Below are 26,490 nucleotides of genomic sequence, written 5' to 3' on the forward strand. Positions count from 1 at the left end.
TTGGATCCAAAGAGACTTTATTGAACAAAATGAACATTTATTGAGTAAACGAATGTCTTCTGAGTGCTACCATATGAAGATCATCAAAGGTAAGGATTCATTTTATCTCTGAGTTTTGTAATGCTTCTGCTTAGCCCAGTTGACAAATTATTACAAACAGTAACCAGCTATGGTATGGTTTCGCCAAAAAGCATTTTATAAATCTGACACTGGTTGGATTAACAAGAAGATAACATATTTTACATAGGTTTAAAGATTGTGTTTTCTGAATTTTTATATTGAGAATTTCTGTATTTGAATTTGGTGCTCTGCAATCTCACCGGATTTTGGCCAGCGTCCCACATACCCTAGAGGTTAATGCAACCGCTGTGTCAGATTTCAAAAAAGCTTTACAGGAAAAAACCATGCAATAATCTGAGTACGGCGCTCAGACCAAGCAAACCAAAAAATATCTGCCATATTGTGCAGTCAAAAGAAGTCAGAAATGACTTTAATATTGACTTTGATGATCATCAGAATGCACTCCCATGAATCCCAGTTCCACAAATGTTTTGATAATGTCCATTTATGTCCAAATAGCTTATTTTGTTAGCGTGTTTGTTAACCAAAACTCACGAAGCGCTTTCACTAGGAGCAGACTATGTCAGAATTAGGTTAGTTTGTAGAAACAAGTCAAACGATGTATAGAATCAATCTTCAGGATGAAAGGGCCCTTATGAGCCCCCCTCCTTTACAGTAGAAGCCTCAAACAAGGTTCTGAAGACTGACATCTAGTTGAAGCCTTAGTGGGATGTTGGTCATGTTGCACTTCCTATCTTCAAAAGGGGCTGAGTTGAAAATTGACCAACCTCAGATTTCCCACTTCCTGGTTAGATTTCTTTTCAGGTTTTTGCCTGCCATGTGAGTTCTGTTATACTCAGATATCATTCAAACAGTTTTAGAAACTTCAGTGTTTTCTATCCAAATATACTAATATGCATATATTAGCAACGGACTGCGTCGCAGGCAGTTTACTCTGGGCACCTTATTCATCCAAGCAACTCAATACTGCCCCCAGCCATAAGAATTTAGTGTTAAATGAAGCATAATGGTTGCGTCACTCAATCTGACTAAGCTCTTTTGGTATTTGGCTTACGTATCTTTCATTATTCACATTGTGGAAATAAATCTCTTAACAGAGGTTTACTAAATCACTGATTGTAAGGTAACTCTTTATTCTGTACTTAGGTGTTCATATTGTTATCAAGCAAATATTAGTTGTTCAGAATGAGATCTGAACCCTCAGCCCAGAATGTGAATCTCTCTGCTGTGGATATGCATGGCATTAAACGCACGCCTTGTCCAAGAATTTGTCTTTATTCTAGATGCACATGAATCGCCATCTACTAGCTCTGTTTATTGCCTAGATCACAGTCACGGGGTGGGGCTGAAACAAGTCACTCTCTGTGCACTTCATCACGAAGACTCTCAATAACGAGCCCAGAGCAGAGCGGGTGTCTAACGCTGCTTGGCTGAAGGATCTCTTATGTGTCAACTTGAGTAAACACTTAGAACAGACTGTCTGCAGGTGGGGTGTGGTGTAGTAACCATTACTGCCACTAAGCATTTGAGGCTGTGTATCCAGGGAGGGATGGCTGGTTGGGTGAGGAAGCAGGTGTTCCAATGCAACATACACAGGGGTACCTTTTCTTAACCTCTCCAGCTACTCCTCATGCACCTTATCCAATCACAGCACTGCTGCAAAGCGGTGTATTTTACAGTGAATGCTACAGAAGCAAACTCCTTTGTGGGCCACTCTTTTGACTGTGTGTTGGCTGGTGCATCACTGCTGGTTTAAAAACAGCCTATACTATATCTTTGTCAATAAACAATCTGAGTTGTGTGATTTAAAAAAAAAAATGTAAACAAGCCACAGGAAGCATGCGCTCCTTTGCCTTTCTTGTAGCCAGGTTTGGGTGGATTACTTGACTAATGTACCAGCCTAATCTAAAAGCCTACTAATATATGTAGTATTAAATAAACATCCCCATGTTCAATAGCCTAGAAGAAACAAAGAAACCTAAAGTCATTTTGACCTGGTAGTAATGCATTTTCAAGAATGAAATTTCAATAATTAAACTCCTATTTCCTTGGAAAGTAGACTCAAACAGCATATGTTGGATATTAATTGCCTTTAGCAAGACACTGCAGCTTTTCCTGGCTGATCCCCCTCGAACTTGTCAGCAGCCCAAAGAATCTCCATCGATTGGAGGAGTATTAGTCTACTAGTGAATTTAACCAATATTTAAGATCCAGATGCATTTTTTTTCTATGAAAAGAACACTGAATATGACTGAGCTGCACAGGTAGGAAACACTACCTCTTCAAAGAGACACAACTGAACTTCAAGGAGTTGGTCTGATGGGGATCCATGATGTCATTGGCCTCCCCCTTTGCTTGAGGAGCAATAGAGAACAAAAGTGAAGCCCCCCCCCCCCACACTTGTGCCATGTATTGACTTACATGATCCAATCATCTTAATACTTTAAGAGCCCACATCGACACCTGATGAGCCATCAGCGGGACAATTGGTCAATATCCCTAAATTGATGTTGGTCATCTGCTATTGTCTGCTTGATAAAGTAGTGTCTAGATTTAACAGAAGATGAGGCTGTTTCCAATGGGATCCATCCGTCTGGTATCTGCCCCTTAAAATGATTTTCCTTTTTTATTGAATTGAGATTCAAAGCCTGGAGGTTTTTATTCTAGTTGTATAGATATTGTGCTTGGCTGCCAAATGTATAAGTGTCCACATTTTCAATTGAGGAAGTGTGATCATAATGGTTGAATGATGGCACCGGCGGGGATGGCTGCCGCCTTATTGGCTCTTAACCAACCATGCTATTTCTTTTCACATTCATTACTTGTTTTGTACATAATTTTGCTGCTACTGTCTCTTATGACTGAGAAGAGCTTCTGGACATCAGAACTGCGATTACTCGCCTCAAATTGGACGAGTTTTTTTTCAGTCAATGATTCGGATGGGAGGGATACTACCGACACCTGACCAGGCCCAGATCCCCGTCATTCGCTTGAGAACTGATTTCGCGGATAAAGATCAGGGTGCCTTGTGAGAATCAGGCAACGAGTGGCTAATTTGCCTTTGCCTTCTGCCCTGCTAGCTAACGTTCAATCGCTGGAAAATAAATGGGGCGAACTGAAAGCACATATCCTACCAATGGGACATTAACTGTAATATCTTGTGTTTCACCGAGTCGTGGCTGAACGACGACATTAAGAACATACAGCTGGTGGGTTATACAGGATAGAACCGCAGCCTCTGGGATGACACGGAGCGGGGGCCTATGCATACATGTAAACAGCTGGTGCACAGTATCTAAGATTACCTCAGGCGGGCAAAACCTTGAATCTCATGATAAACTGTAGACCACACTATCTACCTAGAGTTTACATCTATTTTTCGTAGCTGTCTAAATACCACCACAGACCAATTCTGGCACTCAATGAGCTGTATACCGCCATAATCAAACAGGAAAACGCTCATCCAGAGGCAGTCCTCCAAGTGGCCGGGGACTTTAATGCAGGGAAACTTGAATCCGTTTTACCAAATTCCTATTAGCATGTTAAATGTGCAACCAGAGGGGGAAAAAAAACTCTGGACCACCTTTACTCCACACACTGAGACTCATACAAAGCTCTCCCTCGCCCTCCATTTGGAAAATCTGACCATACTTATATTCTTCTTACAAGCAAAAATTAAAGCAGGAAGCATCAGTGACTCGGTCAATAAAAAAAGCAGATGTTAAGCTACAGGGCTGTTAGCACACTGGCATATGTGGCATATGTTCCGGCATTCTTCCGATGGCATTGAGGAGTACACCATGTCAGTCATTGGCTTCATCAATAATGCATCGATGTCGTCACCACAGTAACTATACGTACATACCCCAACCAAAAAACATTTATTACAGGCAACATCTGCACTGAGCTAAAGGCTAGAGCTGCTGCTTCTAACCCGGAAGCTTGTAAGAAATCACGCTACGCCCTCAGATGAACCCTCAAACAGGCAAAGCGTCACTACAGGACTAAGATTGAAAAGTACTACACTGCCTCTGATGCTCGTCGGATGTTGCAGGGTTTGCAAACCATTACAGATTACAAAGGGAAGCACAGCCGAAAGCTGCCCAGTGATACGAGTCTAACAGACGAGCTAAACTACTTATTCGCTCACTTCAAGGCAAGTAGTAACACTGAAACGTGCATGAGAGGATCAGCTATTCCGGATGACTGTGATCACGCTCTCTGCAGCCAATGTAAGACCATTAAACAGGTCAACATTTGCAAGGCGGGGCCAGACGGATTACCATGACGTGTACTCTGAGCATGCACGTGTCCTCGGGTGTGTGCCCAGTCCCCCTCCTGTACTCCATGTTCACTCTTGACTGCACGATTCCCATCACCAAGTTTGCTAATGACACAAGTGGTAAGCCTGATCACCAACGATTTGAGAGCCTATAGGGAGGAGGTCAGAAACCTGACCATGTGGTGCAAGGACAACCTCTCCCTCAACGTGATCACGACAAAGGAGTTCGTGGACTACAGGAAAAGGAGGACCGAGCACGCCCCCATTCTCATTGACGGGGCTGTTGTGGAACCGGTTGAGAGTTTAAAGTTCCTTGCTGTCAACATCACGCACGTGACAAATATTTGATAATCATTATATTAGCACTCCACAGTAGACATTGCTCTTAATGAAAAGGCCCCCTATCCCGCTGACGTGAGCTGCTAAACAGCGCACTTGAGATGCATTTCTGTATGATAAAGTAGTGAATTTGGAGTTTCTCGTTCTTTGCAGATCGTCTCCGGTTGGATGGGGAGCGTCACACAACTATTTTCAGGTCTCTCCAGAGATCTTCGTTCAAGTCCGGGCTCTGGCTGGGCCACTCAAGGATATTCAGACACTTCTGCGTCGTCTAGGCTTTGTGCTTAGGATCCTTGTCCTGTTGGAAGGTGAACCTTTGCCCCAGTCTGAAGTTGTGAGTACTCCGGAGCAGGTTTTCATCAAGGATGGCTCTGTACTTTGCTTTGTTCATCTTTTCCTCTATCCTGACTCTCCTCCCTACCACTGAAAAGCATATTTACACCACGATGCTGCCACCAAGATGCTTTCTCGTAGGGATGGTGCCAGGTTTTCTCCAGATGTGATGCTTGGCGTTCAGGCAGAATTCAATCTTGGTTCCATCAAACCAGAGAATCTTGTTTCTCATGGTCAGTCTTTAGGTGCCTTTTGGCAAACTCCAAGTTGGCTGTCATGTGACTTTTGCTGAGGATTGGCTTCCGTCTGGCCACTATACCATAAAGGCCTGATGGGTGGAGTGCTGCAGTGATGGTTGTCCTTCTGGAAGCTTCTCCCATCTCCACAGAGGATCTCTGGAGCTTTGTCAGTGACCATCGTGTTCTTGTTCACCTCCCTGACCATGGCCCTTCTCCCCCAATTGCTCAGTTTGGCCAGGCGGCCACCTCTAGAAAGAGTCTTGGTGGTTCTAAACTTTCATTTAAGAATGAAGGCCGCTGTGTTCTTGGACTTTCAATGCTGCAGTCATTTTTTTGTTACACTTCCCCAGCTCTGTGCCTCGACACAATCCTGTCTCGGAGCTCTACGGACAATTCCTTCCAAATCTTGTCCAATCAATTGACTTTACCACAGATGGACTCCAGTCAATTTGTAGAAACATCTCAAGGATGATCAATGGAAACATTGATCATCCTTTTTGCAAAAACTGTCCTACCTATTACAAGTCAAAATGATTGCAACTTGTCAAATTAGTTCAGCCTCAGCTAAATGTTCAACATATTGGTCCTTAGGAGACAGCTGGTGATTACTTAATGGTGACAAGCGCAATGTGCTGCGTTGTCTTTGAGAGGCTGTCTGTCCCAAATGGCACCACTATTCCCTGTGTAGTGCACCACTTTTGGCCAAAAGTATTGGACTGCATAGGGAATAGGGTGCCATTTGATCTATCAAAAAAGACAAGCGGAAGGGAAGGGGTGCACTGTATCAGATGGTATTTACGACTGTCCTGTTTCTTTCTGGCTGCGACAGCCAAGACACAAATCTCTTGTCTGTTTTCAAGTAGGAGTGATTGCTCTATGGTCTAGCCTGATGGGGATGTGGTCTCGCTTGATAGGAGTGTAGTAGTTTTTTTTCTTTAAGGAACATTTCAGTTTTGTACAACTTAATGTTAGATGGTTCCTCACCCTGAAAGTAGTCTATGGGCCATAAACTAGTCAACAGCTTTTTATTATTTTAAAGAAGCGAATGTTCATGTGTGGCCAAATCATGCGTTCTGGTGTAGTAGCCTATTTTGAATTATTTTATTTCTGTATAGACCGGAGTAGGCTAATTAGGCTATTTTGGAAATGTAATTAAAAGCACTTTAGGGAGAGCTTAGCTTCCCTTAACCTTATTGACAAGCCTATGCTCCCATGCATGCGGAAGCTTTTATTACTCACACATTCTTACACACACGGCACGGCCTCTACTCTAATAGCCTACAGCTGCTCGCTCTGTGCCCTTCTTTCTCTCCCTTTCTTGTAATGGCTCTGGGTTTGATAAAATAGTACAAAAAATTGCTTTTCTGCTGCTTCCCGCACTCTGATTGGACTGATTTGTCCTGGACCCAATATTTATGCATTTTGGGTCCAGGGCTGCCCTGTGTCATTTCAGAATGGGATCTCTAACTCCCATCACCATTTGTCCTCATTCAGATTATTCAAATTCAACACTGATTACCAGGTAGGGCTTGGCAGTATACCTTATTTTACTATATACTGGTATTGATGCACAAACTGGTTTGGGTTTTTACTTTACCTTTAATGGTATTTGAATGTTTGCTTTAAATGATATGGTCGACGCAGCACTTAAATGTCTGCGTTGCCACCGTAGGGTCACACTACTCATAAAGCAAATGTAAAAACATTACATTTTGTCATACTGTCCAAAATGTGAAAAACAGTGATTTTGGCTTTATTGCCCAGCATTTCTTTTGTATAGTTTTGTTGGGATTACTGTGACAGGGAATTTGGCTGCAGTCGTGACTGCCGGTGTGGCTGTAATACGTCACTGCAACAGCTCTAGTCCAGACTGAGGAGAAATCCACGCACAATGCTGGTCAGCCAGATCTGAACACAATCCGACCACAACCGGACTTCAGTACGTTTTTAGACCTGTCTTTTCGTATTCTGATATCAGAAGTCGCATGTAAGTTTACACAGCCAGAGAGGGAGAAACTACCCAAACTGAATTAAACTCATTTAGCAAGCTTAATTCTGTCATTTTAATTCCATTGTGCATTGATTAGAATTCTCCCACTTGTTACACATGGAGCCTCTGACTAGTGACTCTGACCGACAATAACAAGCTACGTGTGAATGTGTCTAGACTACTAGTGCATCTTTTCTATAGTGTGCACTCAAAACTGTCATAACTGTTTTTTAATGATAGACCATTACATTCAAATTCTTTGTCACAGATCATTTCATAAAATTTTAGATAAAGCCTGGAACAAATATGCCGGGAAGCAGGTGCAGAAGTAATAATTTCACGGTAAGGTCTACACCTGTTGTATTCGGCGCATGTGACAAATAAAATTTGATTTGAGAAGGAGTTTAATAATGAACCAATACAGATGAACAAACATGAAGCGTTCTGAATGTGAGAGAACAATGACTAATACTACTGAGAACCAAATAAAGGGAGATTAATCAAGGTGAAGTCCAGGTGTGCTTAATTTGGGTTGCCAGGACCAGTGGTTAGTAGACCGGTGACGTCGAGTGCCGGAGGGAGGAAGCAGGAGTATGTGTGACAAAACATTTATTTTTTATTACCTCTTTTCAAATGAATACTCTCCCAAGTAATCGAATATTAACGTATGTTCAGATATTTTAATAACTGCTGTGATAACTGCATAACTTATTTGTTTTAGTTCTGAACAGACAAGGCAGTTTCACCACTATGGATTCCAGCTTTAAATAGCCACTACAAACTTACACCACAGCTAGCTCAAAATCAATGAGGGATAGGGGCAACTGAGCAGGTGAGGTTCATCTAACTGGGAACCTGGCAGGCTCAGTTTGGGAATGTGGAGGGAATCAATGTGGCTGCAGAACAGCTCAGTGCCAAAGTAGCCTTGTTGAAAGCATATACTTGAAATGTCTACTTGTCGTGCATAACTTTACAGTATTCTGCAAAGTATTCATGCACACATTTAGGTTCTTATGTACCTGAAAATTTTGGAAGTTGTGGTTGTTACATATTGCTTTCTGTATATGACCATATCATGTTGAAGCTAAGCTTCTACCTGGTTCATACTCCAGATAGCCTATGTTGCCGTGGACTGCACTAAAGGACAGAACCAGGAGCTGTGCAAGCAGGAGAGTGTGGAAGGCTACCCCACCTTCAACTACTACAACTACGGCAAGTTTGCAGAAAAATACAACGGAGACCGAGGGGTAAGCGACACTGATCTTTAGTCTTGGTGCCCTATTAAGAGTGCATGTTCATTTATGCACTGTATCCTTGTTACCTTTGAAGATGATCTTTCACTATGTACTGTATTTACCACAGGCCTCTTCTCTCTTCCTCTCCCTAGGAGGCAGGATTTATAGGTTTCATGCGCAGCCTGCGGGGGCGGGACCAGGGCAAGAGGAAAGAGGAGCTTTAAGGCAGGGTGTGGAGAGAGGAAGGAGCCTGTCGTTGCACTGTGACCGTGGCAGGGGCCTCTTAGCACTGACATCACGATGTCGTTTTGACGTGAAATCACGGGGCGGAGAATTGAGAACCTCAGTTTCAGGGGAGATGCTATATGAATACGCCGGATACCTAAATTGATGACATGTTGCGCAGCTGAGAGTCGCATGGATTCTGTTCAGTCAGTCGTCCTGATGAGCCCTTCCCAGCTAGCTAGTTAATGTGGGAAACAGCATGGCGCTAGTTATTTTTCTTTTACAGAAAGTAATTCGATGGGCGAGGGAGAAATAACTTGTAGTAATGGTCACCATCTTGTATGTTATCATGACATGCATATTTAGCTAACGTAATGACAAGCCTGTGTGAATGACCAGTGCAACGATGTTGTCGGTGCTTCCCACTGAGCAGCATTTGCTTCACCGGCAGCTGTATCAGCTAATGTAGCCAATTTGTTCCATCCCACTTGAGTAGGATAGCAGCCTACACGAGAAATAACTTGTAATATTGGTAGCAGAGACTGGAACCAAAATTTAGGTCTGAACAGACCTATTTTTTTATTGTATTCCACTGTTCCGACCAGCAAAAGAAAGTTCTGAACCGTTTCGAACCCCCAAAAAGTAGAGGTTTATAATCGTGTTTTTTTTTTTTTTACATTAAGTTACTTCACCAATGGATAAAGCAGTATGGTGCAGGCAAGCTATGTACATGCTTTGGACGTAGTGTAGAGTGACATGCAACTTAATTTTTGCAGGTGAGTGCGCTGGGCATTTTGTTATGACATGCATTATCTGAAGTAGGCCACAGCATCTTACCTACGGAGGAGTGGCTTCTATGAAGGATCTCAAAGTCTTTGAACTTTAGAGTTGGCTTAACTAACGTTGGACCAGAGCTAGCCCTTGATCATTACACTCAGTTCCAGCTAACAAGCTGTGTGTGCAGAGCGGCACCAGAAGTAAAATTAAAACACATTTTTGTAGTTAATAAATGCGAAACGTGATAAGAATAATATAGTTAAGTAGCATTGAAAAAGTGAATCCATTCTCTAATTTAAATGTCTCTCCCTAATTTCTGAATCATGCCTGAGCACCTCGGTCCTACAGTCAGGAGAGGGAAATAACTAGATGGCTGTCATCTTGTTCTGATATCGGTTGCACATTTATTGTAGTGATGTTCACAGAAAATGTACAATTACGGCATTATCTACATTGTTACCCCGATTTTAAAACCAAAGAATTACTTTGATAAAAACAATGATTCTGAACTCTCCCAAGTCTCAAATTCGAGGGGCAATTTTCAAATTCTCGTTGAAGTTTCTAGACGCAAGCATAAACTAGTTAGCTGGGGAGGGCTCACTAGTACGACTGACTGAACTGAATCCATTCGTCGACACAACTCTCGTTGCACCACATGTCATACATTTTGGGCACCGGGCGTGTCCATATAGCCTCTCCCAGAACACAGCTATTTTTTTATCTTACATGTTTGTAATGCCAGTGGCCATTTTCTTTTTAAAAATATTTTGATGGAATGATAAAATCAAAAACAGAATCAGAAAGAAATCAGCAGGAATGTTTTGCCCAAATACTGTGACTGCATTTGTGGAAAGCTACATCTTACTGCAGGGTATCCCAAACAGTCCTCGGACTCCAAGGTGTGCACCTTTGTGTTTATTTGCCTGAGCACTACACAGCTGATTCAAATCAACCAATCAGGTTTTGCGCTTTTGAATCAGCTGTCTAGTTTAGTGCAGAAAACTAAGTGCACACTTTGGGGTCCCAAGGACCGAGTTTGGGGAACACTGCCTTACTGTATCTATGCAATACCAGACTCTCCCTTCCCACTCCTGAGAATCTGTGATTTGGTGGGCTAGCTGAGCTGTGGTTGTGTTGTAGCTGGCTGTAGGTGCCACATGCAAGGATCACTACACTACTGTCCTATCCACCTCGGTTTGTTGCCCTGAAGAGGAATACGATCTTCCAATATTTTTGTACAGACCGGCCTGTCTTGTTTTGTTTCAGGAGGACAATGATCTATTAACTGAGAACTGTGGTCTTAAATATATGTACGGAAGTTAATCATTCATCTCTGAGTCAGAAGGATAGTTGTGAATGATTATAGGCTCTTAAACATAGAAAAGCTCTTGTAGTGGTGCTTTGAGGCCTGGTGCTTCCATCCCGCCATGTCCCATGGTTGACTTGGCAACACAAGTAAATCAAATCTGACAGGAACATAAAGTGCCAAAAATAAATTAGAATTATTGTTACTGTACATTTCATTTCCAGACAATGATTTCCAGAAGCCTCCTGTTGTAGTGATATGCCTAGTATTACCGCTTTACAATAGTCCTGCATTACTCTAGTGTATTCCATCAAACAAAGGCTTTAGAAAAGCTATGGACCAAATATGGTCGTTAATGTGCCGTCTCCTATTGAATATTACTTTTTTGCTCCATCCTTAATGTTCTCAGGAACAAGACACTGTCCCAGTCCATCCCTTCCACCTTTTGTCTGGGTAGCAGTCAGAACCATTCAACTCAATATCAGTAGGCATATGGGAATATGAATATACTCTAGAACCATTTTTTTCCCATTCTTGGGACTGATTTAGACCTGGGACAGCAGGTGGGGGCAATTTATTATCAGTTAGAACCGAACCAGCAGAAGCTGCACCTCGTAGGATAAAATGCCATGATCCACAAGCAGATTGCCTCTGTATGACTGTCTCTGTGCCCTGGTCTGGGAAATGTTATCCCTTATGTCCCAGCACATCCAACTGGATGACTTCAGATTTCACAATAGCGCAGAGATAAGAAAGTCGACGGACCCCCTTAACACTCGGCACTATCATCAATACTGGAGCCATTACCATTACCTTCGTGGCAACTTTAATGCTGTGTTTTCAACTCCCCTGCTTAGGCCGCTATAAATATTTAAAGGCCTATCTGTAGCTGAACCTGTATTATTCAGGAGTTTGGGTCCTTTCATTATTGAATAAGGCTCTCAGGGATAGTGAAAACAAAGGGAACTAGCTTGTTTGCATTGCAGTTGGAGGGTTTTGTGCTCTAGAGTCGCCACATTTAAAAGAAATGTTTACATTTGTCTTGTATGAAAAATTAAATGTATAGATTAAAATGGTCGTTTACATTTCCTGTGCTGAATCATGGCAGGAAGTATTTTTTTTAAACATGGTCCATATGGGGGTTAATGAACTAATGCATTGTTTGGTATTCTAAATGGGCTACTTCCAAATTAGGTCAGTCTGGAATGACTGCTGACTGACAGAACGATATCCATTTAATGTTACCATTACATTTCTGCAACATGCAAAACTAACTGCATCAGTGTTGGAATACTGCTTTACTGCTGTTTTGATCTGTTATTTTTCTGTTGATCATTTTCTTTGTCTCCTTTCACTATTGTTTCTTCATTACATGGCCTCAGTTCTAGCAAATGGTTGAAGACTTAACATAAACTTTCATAAAGACAAAGGTTGTCCCAAAGCACTTCGTATTGTGTGTAAACTGTCACACCTATGCCAAGAAGTCTGTTGCAATTTGTTGATTTTCTGTGCCCAGCCATATGTACAGTTTTGCACCTTTTTGAATAAGGACTTTGAAAAAAATAAAAACTCAAATGTTTTCAAGACATGTTCTCGATGGCCTTTCTCATTCTCGATTTATATTTACATTTACATTTAAGTCATTTAGCAGACGCTCTTATCCAGAGCGACTTACAAATATTGTTGTCATTCTCTTAATTTTCATTATAATGCAATAGCGACGTATTCGTTTACTTATAGATTATTTGAAACTGAGCCAATCTACTGAGTGAAGAATACCATGTAGCATAAAATCAGAGCCAAAGATAGGGAGAGCTTGGGATTTTGTGTCCAACCTTTGTTCCAGTATGTTCAACCTATGTCCTGTGAGCTCCTACATACCGATTGCAGCTGAGCTCTTTTGTTTAGTTACAAACTCAGCCAGAGCATGGGTGGGCAAAAAAACATCCTGTCACTGTAAACTGTTTATTTTCCGCATACTTAACATGTAAATATTTGTATTTGGGGCGAAAGGGTAGCCTAGTGATTCGAGCGTTGGACTAGCAACCAGAAGGTTGCAAGTTCATATCCCCAAGCTAACAAGGTACAAATCTGTCGTTCTGCCCCTGAACAGGCAGTTAACCCACTGTTCCTAGGCCGTCTTTGAAAATAATTTGTTCTTTACTGACTTGCCTAATTAAATAAAGGTACAAAAATATATAAATTCAACAACTGACAAACTGAACAAGTTCCACAGACATGTGACTAACATTGAATAATGTGTCCCCGAACAAAGGGGCTCAAACGTAAAGGTCAGTATCTGGTGTGGCCACCAGCTGCATTAAGTACTGCAATGCATCTCCTCATGGACTGCACCAAATTTGCCAGTTCTTGATGTGAGGTGTAACCCCACTCTTCCACCAACGCACCTGCAAGTTCCCGGACATTTCTGGGGGGAATGGCCCTAGCCCTCACCCTCCGATCCAATAGATCCCGGTGTAACGCTTGTTCCTTTGACAAACGCAAATCCGACCATCACCCCTGCTGTCCGTCCTGTCTCCCTGTAGCGCTGTCTTAGGTGTCTCACAGTATGGGCGTTGCAATTTATTACCCTGGCCAGATCTGTAGTCCTCACGCCTCCTTGCAGCATGCCTAAGGCATGTTCACGTAGATGGGCAGGGAACCTGGGCATCTTTCTTTTTGTGTTTTGCGCAATACATTAGATGCAGTTGCACCCCTAAAAACAAAATATTTCTCAAACTCGCTCCCTGGTATACAGAAAATACCCGAGCTCTGAAGCAAGCTTCCAGAAAATTGGAACGGCACCACACAACTGGATGTCTTCCGACTAGCTTGGAAAGACTACCGTGCAGTATCGAAGAGCCCTTACTGCTGCTCGTTCATCCTATTTTTCCAACTTAATTGAGGAAAAGAACAATCCAAAATGTATTTTTGATACTGTCGCAAAGCTAACTAAAAAGCAGCATTCCCCAAGTGAGGATGGCTTTCACTTCAGCAGTAATAAATTCATTAATTTCTTTGAGGAAAAGATCATGATTATTAGAAAGCAAATTACGGATTCTTTAAATCTGCGTATTCCTTCAAAGCTCAGTTGTCCTGAGTCTGCACAACTGCCAGGATATAGGATCAAGAGACACAAGTGTTTTAGTACTATATCTCTTCACACAATGATGAAAATAATCATTGCCTCTAAAACTTCAAGCTGCATACTGGACCCTATTCCAACTAAACTACTGAAAGAGCTGCTTCCTGTGCTTGGCCCTCCTATGTTGAACATAAACGTCTCCACTGGATGTGTACCAAACTCAAAGTGGCAGTAATAAAGCCTCTCTTGAAAAAGCCAAACCTTGACCCAGAAAATATGAACTATCGGCGTATATCGAATCTTCCATTCGTCTCAAATTTTAGAAAAGACTGTTGCGCAGCAACTCACTGCCTTCCTGAAGACAAACAATGTATACGAAATGCTTCAGTCTGGGTTTAGACTCCATCATAGGACTGAGACTGCACTTGTGAAGGTGGTAAATTACCTTTTAATGGCATCAGACAGAGGCTCTGAATCTGTCCTCGTGCTCCTAGACCTTAGCTGCTTTTGATACCATCGATCACCACATTCTTTTGGAGAGATTGGAAACCCAAATTGGTCTACACGGACAAGTTCTGGCCTGGTTTAGATCTTATCTGTCGGAAAGATATCAGTTTGTCTCTGTGAATGGTTTGTCCTCTGACAAATCAACTGTACATTTCGGTGTTCCTCAAGGTTCCGTTTTAGGAACACTATTGTTTTCACTATATATTTTACCTCTTGGGGATGTTATTCGAAAACATAATGTTAACTTTCACTGCTATGCAGATGACACAGCTGTACATTTCAATGAAACATGTTGAAGCTCCAAAATTGCCCTCGCTAGAAGCCTGTGTTTTAGACATAAGGAAGTGGATGGCTGCAAACATTCTACTTTTTAAACTCCGACAAAACAGATGCTTGTTCTAGGTCCCAAGAAACAAAGATCTTCTGTTGAATCTGACAATTCATCTTAATGGTTGTACAGTCGTCTCAAATAAAACTGAAGGACCTCGGCGTTACTCTGAACCCCGATCTCTCTTTTGACGAACATATCAAGACTGTTTCAACGACAGCTTTTTTTCATCTACGTAACATTGCAAAAATCTGAAACTTTCTGTTCAAAAATGATGCAGAAAAATGTATCAATGCTTTTGTTACTTCTAGGTTAACTACTGCAATGCTCTACTTTCCGTCTACCCGGATAAAGCACGAAATAAACTTCAGTTAGTGCAAAATACAGCTGCTAGAATCCTGACTAGAACCAAAAGATTTGATCATATTACTCCAGTGCTATCCTCCCTACACTGGCTTCCTTTCAAGGTTTTACTGCTAACCTACAAAGCATTACATGGGCTTGCTCCTACCCATCTCTCGCTCTGATTTGGTCCTGCCGTACATACCTACACGTACGCCACGGTCACAAGACGCAGGCCTCCTAATTGTCCCTAGAATTTCTAAGCAAACTGCTGGAGGCAGGGCTTTCTCCTATAGAGCTCCATTTTTATGGAATGGTCTGCCTACCCATGTGAGAGACGCAGACTCGGTCTCAACCTTTTAAGTCTTTACTGAAGACTCATCTCTTCAGTGGGTCATATGATTGAGTGTAGTCTGGCCCGGGAGTGTGAAGGTGAACGGAAAGGCTCTGGAGCAACGAACCGCCCTTGCTGTCCCTGCCTGGCTGGTTCCCCTCTTTCCACTGGGATTCTCTGCCTCTAACCCTATTACAGGGGCTTAGTCACTGGCTTACTGGTGCTCTTTCATGCCGTCCCTAGGAGGGGTGCGTCACTTGAGTGGGTTGAGTCACTAATTTGATCTTCCTGCTATAGTCGGCCTTGTCTCAGGATGGTAAGTTGGTGGTTGAAGATATCCCTCTAGTGGTGTGGGGGGCTATGCATTGGCAAAGTGGGTGGGGTTATCCTTCCTGTTTGTCCCTGTCCGGGGGTATCATCGGATGGGGCCACAGTGTCTCCTGACCCCTCCTGTCTCAGCCTCCAGTATTTATGCTACAGCAGTTTGTGTCCGGGGGCTAGGGTCAGTTTGTTATTTCAGTTTGTTATTCTCTTTCTTTCTCTCTCTCGGAGGACCTGAGCCCCAGGACCATGCCTCAGGACTACCTGGCATGATGACTCCTTGCTTCCTTGCTGTCCCCAGTCCACCTCGCCGTGCTGCTGCTCCAGTTTCAACTGTTCTGCCTGCGACTATGGTATCCTGACCTGTTCATCTAATGTGCTACCTGTCCCAGACCTGCTGTTTTCAACTCTCTAGAGACAGCATGAGTGGTAGAGATACTCTTAAGGATTGGCTATGAAAAGCCAACTGACATTTACTCCTGAGGTGCTGAGTTGCTGCACCCTCGACAACTACTATGATTATTATTTGACCATGCTGGTCATTTATGAACATTTGAACATCTTGGCCATGTTCTGTTATAATCTCCACCCGGCACAGCCAGAAGAGGACTGGCCACCCCTCATAGCCTGGTTCCTCTCTAGGTTTTTCCTAGGTTTTGGCCTTTCTAGGGAGTTTTTCCAAGCCACTGTGCTTCTACACCTGCATTGCTTGCTGTTTGGGGTTTTAGGCTGGGTTTCTGTACAGCACTTTGAGATATCAGTTGATGTACGAAGGGCTATATAAATACATTTGATTTGTTTTTCTGAGTCAGTAGAAAGGCCTCTTTAGTGTCCTAAGTTTTCATAACTGTGACCTTAATTGCTTGCCTATGTAAGTTGTTAGTCTAAATGACCGTTCCACAGGTGCATGTTAATTATTTATATTTCATTGAACAAGCATGGGAAACTGTTTAAACCCTTTACAATGAAAATCTGTGAAATTATTTGGATTTTTACGAATTCTTTGAAAGACAGGGTCCTGGAAAAGGGATGCTTCTTTTTTGCTGAGTTTACACAATATAAGACTGTCACCACCATACAATAAGTAGAAATATAATAAATAGTTTAACCTCTAAAGGTCAGCGACTTGATTGACATAACCGGTGAAAGCTTAGCCTGGGTCCCAGATCTGTATGTTTCCCAAAAAACGTTTGGCATTACAATTCCACAAGAAGTTGGCAAGACTGCACAAACAGATCTGGGACCCAGACAAGGGAAAGCTGTTTTTAACCCACACATTTGGACCTCTGTCTGGGGTCTGGCCTGGTTCTCCATCATCCAGGATTAAAGACAAATAGACCTGTATCAGTGCTCAGCAGAACTGACACCCAGGAGTTTATTGTGAGAGATGACTGGAGGAGAATGGCCATGTGTCATTATTAAAAGCCTCCCTCTCATCAGACCATAAGGTGTCACCATTAGAGTTCTTATGTCAAACTTGACTACAAGACTTGGAAACTGGACTAACGGAGTCTAAAAACCTACACTCAGTTTTACCTTTAGCTTATTTAAGACTATGCATGGCTACTTGGATAAAATACTGCTTGGTAGATGCATACAACGTACGACTGCAGTAGCCAGTCCAGCTGATTAATGCCTGAGAGAGCAGGACTAGATACTCCACTCAATCATAATTTCACTTGGGAGGATTTTGGAGGGAGCGGGCCATTTTCTCCTGGCTGGTCACAATCCTTTGTGTTGAAAGGAGGGTTGCAAAAGGTACAAGGAAATGGAACTAGAGGATAAGCGATAAGACGGAGTGTTAATGCAACCCAAGGACTGTCTGGAATGATATTAGCTCTCCTTAACAAAAACAGATTTCCTTCCAGGTAATTGGGTTCTGTCTGAGAGCTGCACTGCGAACAAATGGGTCCCATCGTCTTGTCCTCCAACTGTTCTCTATGCATATTCTTGATCTTCCCAGACCTGTGCTTTTCATGCAAAGTGTTTACTGCTGGCTTGGATTTTTTGTTTTGTTTTCTTTCCACCATTCTCTCAGCAGATACATTTTACTCAGAATAAAGACACAATACTAAAAATTAAACCGTACCGTCTAATGTAAATTGCTTCCAGTATTCAGTAGCTACACTGTATACAGTGCCTTCAGAAAGTATTCAGACCCATTTAGTTTATTCCAGCCTGAATTCAAAATGGATTAAATATAATTATTTCTCACCCATCTACACACACAATACCCTATAATGACAAAGTGAAAACATGTTTTTAGAAATGTTTGCAAATGTATTAAATGAAAAACACATCTCATTTACATAAGTATTCACACTTCTGGGTCAATACATGTTAGAACCACCTTTGGCAGTGATTACAGCTGGGAGTCTTTCTGCGTAAGTCTCTAAGAGCTGTGCACACACCTGAGTTGTACAATATTTGAACATTCTTTTTAAAATTCTTCAAGCTCTGTCAAGTTGGTGGTTGATCACTGCTAGATAATGATTTTCAGGTCTTCCCATAGATTTTCAAGCTGATTGAAGTTAACTTTAACTAGGCCACTCGGTAATGTCATCTTGGTAAGTAACTGTAGTGTAGATTTGGCCTTGCATTTTACGTTATTGTTGTGCTGAAAGGTGAATTTGTCTGCAAAGCAGACTGAACCAGGTTTTCCTCTAGGATTTTGACTGTTTAGCTCTATTCCTTTTATTTTAATCAACAAAAAAACTCCCTAGTCCTTACCGATGACATACCCGATGCAACAACCACCATGCTTGAAAATATGAAAACAATGTTTTGAGTTGGATTTGCCCCAACATAACCATGCATAACATATTCAGGACATAAAGTTAATTTCATTGCCAATTTTTTTTGTATTTTTATTTTAGTGTCTAATTGCAAACAGGATGCATATTTTAGAATATGTTTTATTCTGTACAGGCTTCTTTTTCACTCTGTCATTTAGGTTAGTATTGTGGAGTAACTACAATGTTGTTGATCCACCCTCAGATTTTAATGGCTGTGACAGGAGAAAACAAACTGTTTTTAAGTCACCATAGGGCTCATGATGAAATCCCTGAGCTGTTTCTTTGTAGTGACTAGGTGTATTGATACACCATACAATAACTTCACCATGCTCAAAGGGATATTCAATGCCTGCTTTTATTTATATATTTTTTTACAATAGGTGCCCTTTACGAGGTGTTGGAAAACCTCCCCAGTCTTTGAAATTCATTGCTCGACTGAGGGACCTTACAATTATCTGTATGTGTGGGATACAGAGATGAGGTAGTCAATAACAAAACCATGTTAAATACTATTATTGCAGACAGAGTGAGATTATACCACGTATTATGTGACTAAGCACATTGTTGCTCCTGAACTTTAGGCTTGCAATAACAAAGGGGTTGAATACTTGTAGAAAAGGGAAGCGCTGCTAAGGTACACGATAGTAGATTTTTGTAGACAGGTGTTCTTTGGTAAAAGGGGTAAATTGGTCATAAAAAAGAAAGGAGGACCAAGGCACTCTTCATATAATTTAATTAAAATTTCTTTATTTGTATGGCATGTTGAATGGAAACTAAGTTTAAAACGTATTGACATTTCATCTAGCTTTTCATTACACTTTGAAATTATGGGGTATTGTGTGTAGGCCATTGGCAAAAAATCTCAATTTAATCTAGTTTCAATTCCGACTAACACAACGAAATGTGGACGAAGTCAAGAGGTGTGAATAATTTCTGAAGGCACTGTACTTCATAACACTGAACTGTTATGTCCAGACTTTAAATGATTGATATTAGCTGTTAGTATCAGGCAGGAAGACACAACTACCCACTTCCCACTGGGCACACATCGGTTGAATTAACGTTGTTTCCACGTCATGTTGAATTGGTCTGTTCTCAGTGGGTTGGTCCTTTTTGTGCTGACAAAATACTTGTGTATATATATATATATATATATAACATCCTGTTAACTATTGCTTGGATCGTTTTCCCTTTTATATTTGTGCATCTCTGGAAATATTAGACATTGATCCTAAACAAAAAGGTCTCTGCCTTTGGCTATGCCTGCATGAGGTTTGGGAAATTAAGTGCCTGGAAGACTACACAGAGGCGTGTGAACAAATTGGTCTGAATAATAGAAGTCAAATAAATAAATAGAGCAGATCTTCCAGGGTCTATCTGGCAAAATAAAGATTTTATCCTGCTTTCTTTCAACGCAGTAATCAAAATGATTTACACCCTCAGCTGAAAGATCCATACTCTCATTTTGTTCGGAGTGCTATAGAGCTGCCAGTCAATGTTCACTATAACTGCTTCCCTCTTTGTTTGCTGATAGAAATTGGAAAATGATAGTTTTGCGTGCCCATCTCAGTTTCATTATGTCAGAACTGAGTGTTCATACTTTATTGCTCCAGTCTACACTATCAATGGGAAAAGCTGAATGAACAAGTGTACTGTCAATGGGAGAAACTGAGTGGGAGAAACCGAAGTGAATCGAGGTGGATTGAAATGGCTTTCAAATCCAGTCACCATGTTGAATGGGTCGAAATGTATCCCAAATTGATCAGTGTTTCTAGTTGAATCGACCGTTGGCTGTTGTTACAGGAAGAAGAGGTTTTCAGATATCGAGCCCAGGGGGTTGTAGCCTGCCTAGATCCAGTACATTGATTGATTTACAGCCAAACTCCCATCATTATAATGTTAAACTTACTTAGTCTTCAATAGACATTAATTTATCTCTTTACCTGGTCTGGTGAAAAACTCTGCTCCAAAAATCAAGAGACCATGCCTAACTGTGAAAGGACAACTGACGTTGACTCCTGATGCGTTGAACTGTTGCACCCTCTATAGCCACCATGGTTATTGTTTGAACCTGCTTGTCATCTATGAACATTTGAACGTCTTCAAAAATGATCTGACCTTAATGGCTGCATGTACTTCTAAATCTCTACCCAGTGCAGTCTTTACTCTTTGGGGTTTTAGGCGGAGTATCTGTAAAGTACTCTGTGCCAACTGCGGATGTAAAAACTGCTTTATAAAATACATTTGATTGTTGAGAACATCAAGGTTAAGATAAATGCTTTCAAAAGTTTACAGCCAATCACAGGTGAATCAGCGTTACATAAACAAGAGAGAGAGAGACCACATCTCTCTGTGCCACTGTCCCTCCCCATTTATTTAGTCCGTGTGAATGACAGCATCGTATTGCTCTCACCTGACAGTCTTTCACCCCAAAACATTCCCCTGGACCACTCATTCATCAAGTTGACAGAGCAGCAGACATCCATCATCGTCACCGTGTAGCTACAGGACCCACAGCCTGGCCTGCTGGAACTGAGCGAGAGGGAAGACAAGGATTCAGGGATGTCCCTCCATGCTGAAATGGCCACATGAGGATCAGTGCACTCTGGGGATATTGGGTGGTTTTGTTTAAAGTGAGGGAGTGATGAGAAATTGGCTTCAAATGTGATTATTCTCTTTTTCTGATACTCAGTTGGTAGAGCATGGTGCTTGCAACTTGCTAAGCTACCGCTAGTCAAGTAAAACACTACTAGCGGCCTTAACCAAATACTTAGCGACCTCATCAAGAGGTTTGCACCTTGTGACATAACGGTTAAGGTGTTGGCTTGACAGTCGCTGGACCTGGATTGGTGCTACCGGGCTTTCCCTCAAATTCGCCACATTGGTGCCGTGAGTCCATCATAGAGGCATGTACACATAATGGGCTTGGTTTATAAAAGCATGTGGACGCGCTCTCCCGAAGGAAGGGGTTAATGTCACGATGTTAACCTAGCGACCTCTTTATCAGGTTCAGGCCTCTTGGCATGACAGTTAAGTTAACTTGACAGTCGTTGGACTCGGGTTTGAGAACAATGATGTATATAAACACTAAATTGCTGATGCTGTGTATTGGCCAATGAGAGGCTTTGAAGCCCCCGGTAGGCCCTATTGGTACTCCTCAGAAGAAGCACCATAGTAGGGTTTCACAGACTGTCCTGGGGTGAAACACATTTCTGATAAGACTTCAGTTCGTCTTAAGTGCATATTTTATGTGGTTGAAATATTGTCTGCTTGCATAACTGTGTCAAAGATAACGCATTACACGCACATTTGCATTTTCTCGAAATGATGAGAGAAAAATCGTATTTCTCTACTTTCTGAGACAAAATTAACATTTGTTGTATAACATTTTACTGCAAGAAATGCATAATTCTGCTGGAGTTAATATATTATGTTACATGTGAGAGGTTATAGGCCTACAGTCAGTGTCCATATTTCACTTACTATTCCATATAAACTTAAATTAGGAATATTCTGTTTATTACAAGAACACTTGGGAGCGGGATATCAAAGGTGCATGTAAACAGCTTATCCCAAATAAGACCTTAAGCGGGATGTGCTACTTTCCAGAAAACTGTGTGTCAGTGACACATGTGTTGTTGTTTTGGCTCTGTGCTCTAGCACTCTGGATTTGAAATTATATCATGACTAGGAAGTTAGTGCAGACTGTCAGCTTTACTTCCATCCATATCGGTTGAACCGTTTAAAAATTACAGCACCTACTGTATATAGTCCCCCCATTTTAAGGGACCAAAAGTATTGGAACAAATTCACTTACAGTATATGTGTATTAAAGTAGGTCACATATGTTTGTTTTGGTTGTGTTTCAGATTATTGTAAATAAGAATATGTTTTTTTAACACTTTACACTTTACATTAATGTGGATCCTACCATGATTATGGAAAATAACCCCCCCCACCCCGAGAAAAATAAAAAAAATAATGCTCACCTCTTATTTACAATAAAAGTGACTCCAAGATGACAAAATACATTATTTATGATCCATTTCTATGTATTTTATTTAACCTTTATTTAACTAGGCAAGTCAATTAAGAACAAATTCTTATTTACAATGACTGCTTACCAAGAAGCAAAAGGCCTCCTGCAGGGACAGGGCTAGGGATTCAAAATAAAAATGTAGGACAAAACACACATAACAACAAGAGAGACACCACCACATGAAGAGACAACACAGCAGGGTAGCAACACATGACAAGACAGCAGGGTAGCAACACATGACAAGACAGCAGGGCAGCAACACATGACAAGACAGCATGGCAGCAACACATGACAACACAGCATGGTAGCAACACAACATGGCAGCAGCACAAACATTGTTGGGCACAGACAACAGGGCAACAAGATAGAGACAACAATACCTCATGCGAAGCAGCCACAAGTGTCAGTAGGAGTATCCATGATTGAGTCTTTGAATGTAGAGATGGAGATAAAACTGTCCAGTTTGAGTGGTTTTTCCATCTCGTTCCAGTCGCTAGCTGCAACGAACTGAAAAGAGGAGCGACCCAGGGTGTGTGTGCTTTGGAGACCTTTAACAGAATGTGACAGAATGGGGTGTTGTATGTGTATGATGAGGATTCCAGTAGGTATCTCAGATAGGGGGGGAGTGTGGTCTGAGTGTTTTACGACTGGCAGAACAAGTGTTGTATGTGGCTGAGGATTGCAGTAGGTATCTAAGATAAGGGGGAGTGAGGTCCTTGAGGGTTTTATAAATAAGCATCAACCAGTGGGTCTTGCGTCAGGTATACAGAGATGGACAGTTTGCAGAGGAGTATAGAGTGCAGTGATGTGTCCTATGAGGAGCATTGGTAGCAAATCTGATGGCCAAATGGTAAGAACATCTAGCCACCCTTACATGCCGATTTATATTTGGCTGTGTTTCAGATCACTGCACCTGTACATTTTTTTTCACCTTTATTTAACCAGGTAGGCTAGTTGAGAACAAGTTCTCATTTGCAACTGCGACCTGGCCAAGATAAAGCATAGCAGTGTGAACAGACAACACAGAGTTACACATGGAGTAAACAATTAACAAGTCAATAACACAGTAGAAAAAAAAGGGGAGTCTATATACATTGTGTGCAAAAGGCATGAGGAGGTAGGCGAATAATTACAATTTTGCAGATTAACACTGGGATGATAAATGATCATAGTAGAGGTCGACCGATTTATGATTTTAAAGCTAACGTTTAAGTTCCTTGCTCAGAACATGAGAACATATGAAAGCTGGTGGTTCCTTTTAACATGAGACTTCAATATTCCAAGGTAAGAGGTTTTAGGTTGTAGTTATAGTATTTATAGGACTATTTCTCTCTATACCATTTGTATTTCATATGCCTTTGACTATTGGATGTTCTTATAGGCACTTTAGTATTGCCAGTGTAACAGTATAGCTTCTGTCCCTCTCCTCGCCCCTACCTGGGCTCGAACCAGGAACACATCGACAACAGCCACCCTCGAAGCAGTGTTACCCATCACTCCACAAAAGCCGCGGCCCTTGCAGAGCAAGGGGAACAACTACTCCAAGTCTCAGAGCGAGTGACGTTTGAAACACTATTAGCACGCACCCGCTAACTAGCTAGCCATTTCACATCGGTTACACAAGCCTAATCTCGGGAGTTGATAGGCTTGAAGTCATAAACAGCTGCTGGCTGGGAGTTGTTGCGATGAGACAAGATAGTAGCTACTAAACAAAAGCTATGGTTAAGTCAATACAAATAGCAGCAGGAATTGCTTAGAATCAAGAGTACTGGTAACATAATTTAGAACTTTTAAGGTTGCAGTATTAGGCACAAAATAATCTGAAACACAGCCAAAACTAACAGCAAATGCATCCAACACATTTGTAAAGTCACAAGCTTGATGTAATCATTGCGTGCTATGCATATGGCCCCAAATACTTCAAGTTTTACTACTTTAATACACATATAAGTGAATTTGTCCTAATACTTTTGGTCCCCTAAAATGGGGGGACAATGTGCTAGAGTACAGAGCCAAAACAAAAACACATTTCTCACTATCCCATTACTTTTGGAGCTCACTGTAAATCGTTGGTTGAGACCCTGTTGGGGCCACCCCTCCAATTCGCTACAATACTCAAATCAAATCAAATGTATTTATATAGCCCTTCGTACATCAGCTGATATCTCAAAGTGCTGTACAGAAACCCAGCCTAAAATCCCAAACAGCAAGCAATGCAGGTGTAGAAGCACGGTGGCTAGGAAAAACTCCCTAGAAAGGCCAAAACCTAGGAAGAAACCTAGAGAGGAACCAGGCTATGAGGGGTGGCCAGTCCTCTTCTGGCTGTGCCGGGTGGAGATTATAATACTCTGTTTCATAAATAAGAAATGACTGCTAGCCATATAATTTATATAGAAATGTTTAGCAATTGAATCTCTATTGTTCGATCCTAGGTGGGCTGGAAATTCACTCCGTTTGCAAAGGTCTCTTGTCACGTGGTTTCTCCCTGTCTTGGAGGTTTTTACTAACCTTACCAGAAACAGGAATGCTTATGTTAATTGCATCTTTGTATTGTTTCATGTGTTGAGTATTTTCCATTGCAATGTAAAGTGTGCAATAAGTTTGCCTTCCAAGGGGTTTATCACTGTTTATTCAGAATTAGCTGTTGGTAGGCTAGGTCGGAATTATTTCTGTCATTCATACATTCTCTCTCAAGACTGCCACCAATGATGAAAGGGCATTGAAGTTAATAATGCTTCCTTTTCTTTATGTAAATCACATTACTAGAATATCAGGTCATAATCAACTTGCAGTCTGAACAGTTCAAGTAAACCCAACCATAATGATAACAACAGAACACTGTGCTTTGTTTGACTGAGTCTAATATTTGCCAATGCAAATTACACCAATCCACTGGAGAGCACATATTTAATAGAAGGTTAAAGGTAAAAGCCGGAACCTGCAGGAGCGGAGGAGCGCGTATCTGAAAATCATTAGCAGACCTGAACCACAGTAATTACAAATATTTACCGGCTCATCAATAATCCATGCATTCCTAAAGGGTGCATGGAGAATCACACAGGTTGCATCCCAAATTGCACCCTATTCCTAGATAGTGTACCACTTTTGACCAGAACCCTGATCAAAAACAATGCACTATATAAAAAAATAGGATGCCATTTGGGACACATCCACAGCTGGACACAGTTAGTTCATCCGTAATGCTGCGTGTGCTGAATCTTGAAGCAGTTCTGCTTCACCTGAGCACTAGCTGGACTTTTAATAATTAGAGCACAAAAACTGTAGCTAGCTAGTTCTCCATGGTGATACTCATATGGCAATTCCATGAATGCAAATAGGAATAGCAGTGATGAGGTGGTGTTTTCCTCTTCTCCGTGAACCTTACCTCCGATCAGTGTGTTAGCAGGTGATGTTATTTTTGAATAAAACAGACAGCAAAGCAAATCAGGGGGAGAAAAATAGGTTTATTCGAAGAGAACAAATCATACGGGGTGGCAGATGATCATTCTCCCCTGTCCTCAGTGATGCTCTCTCAGTGCTTTTCTTCACAGAACAAAGGGACAGGATGTAGTTTATAACCCAGCCCTAGCCTGTGGTTGACCAATTAGAATTCCTTGCAATAAAACTATCCTATTATTTCAGGTTGGACCAATGAGAACATGCAACCCCATAAGTTCAGGACTGACATTCCTAACAGTTGAACTGAAAAGCAACTATTTCCCTATGTTAGTACTCTATTGACTTTTAGTGCTTTTGACCTCTTGTCCTTAGCGTTGTGTATTTATCTTCAAAATACTATTAGAAGTGTCAAAGTCATAACATTACATACGGCTAATGGAGATTCTACCGTTCCAGGTTCACACACACACACACACACACACACACACACACACACACACACACACACACACACACACACACACACACACACA

At 41.6% G+C, this 26,490-nt stretch overlaps 1 protein-coding gene across 2 annotated transcripts in view; it reads left to right on the forward strand.

Annotated features, from left to right (window-relative positions):
- Positions 1-12,393, forward strand: part of LOC118366911 (protein disulfide-isomerase A5-like) — a 54,745-nt gene extending 42,352 nt beyond the window's left edge. Inside the window, exons 16-18 of one of the 2 annotated variants that reach the window (XR_004822049.2) lie at positions 8,377-8,511; positions 8,652-9,052; positions 9,091-12,393. Coding sequence is in view for 1 of the 2 variants with exons in the window: in XM_035749745.2 (XP_035605638.1) it covers positions 8,377-8,511; positions 8,652-8,723 (207 nt within the window). In the remaining variant the exon portion in view is untranslated. Of the gene's footprint in view, positions 1-8,376; positions 8,512-8,651 lie in introns of both variants that reach the window. The other variant, XM_035749745.2, reaches the window with a different exon arrangement.
- Positions 12,394-26,490: the final 14,097 nt, after the last annotated feature.

This window comes from Oncorhynchus keta, chromosome 34 (genome assembly GCF_023373465.1).
Source record: "Oncorhynchus keta strain PuntledgeMale-10-30-2019 chromosome 34, Oket_V2, whole genome shotgun sequence".
NCBI classification, from domain to species: Eukaryota; Metazoa; Chordata; class Actinopteri; order Salmoniformes; family Salmonidae; genus Oncorhynchus; species Oncorhynchus keta.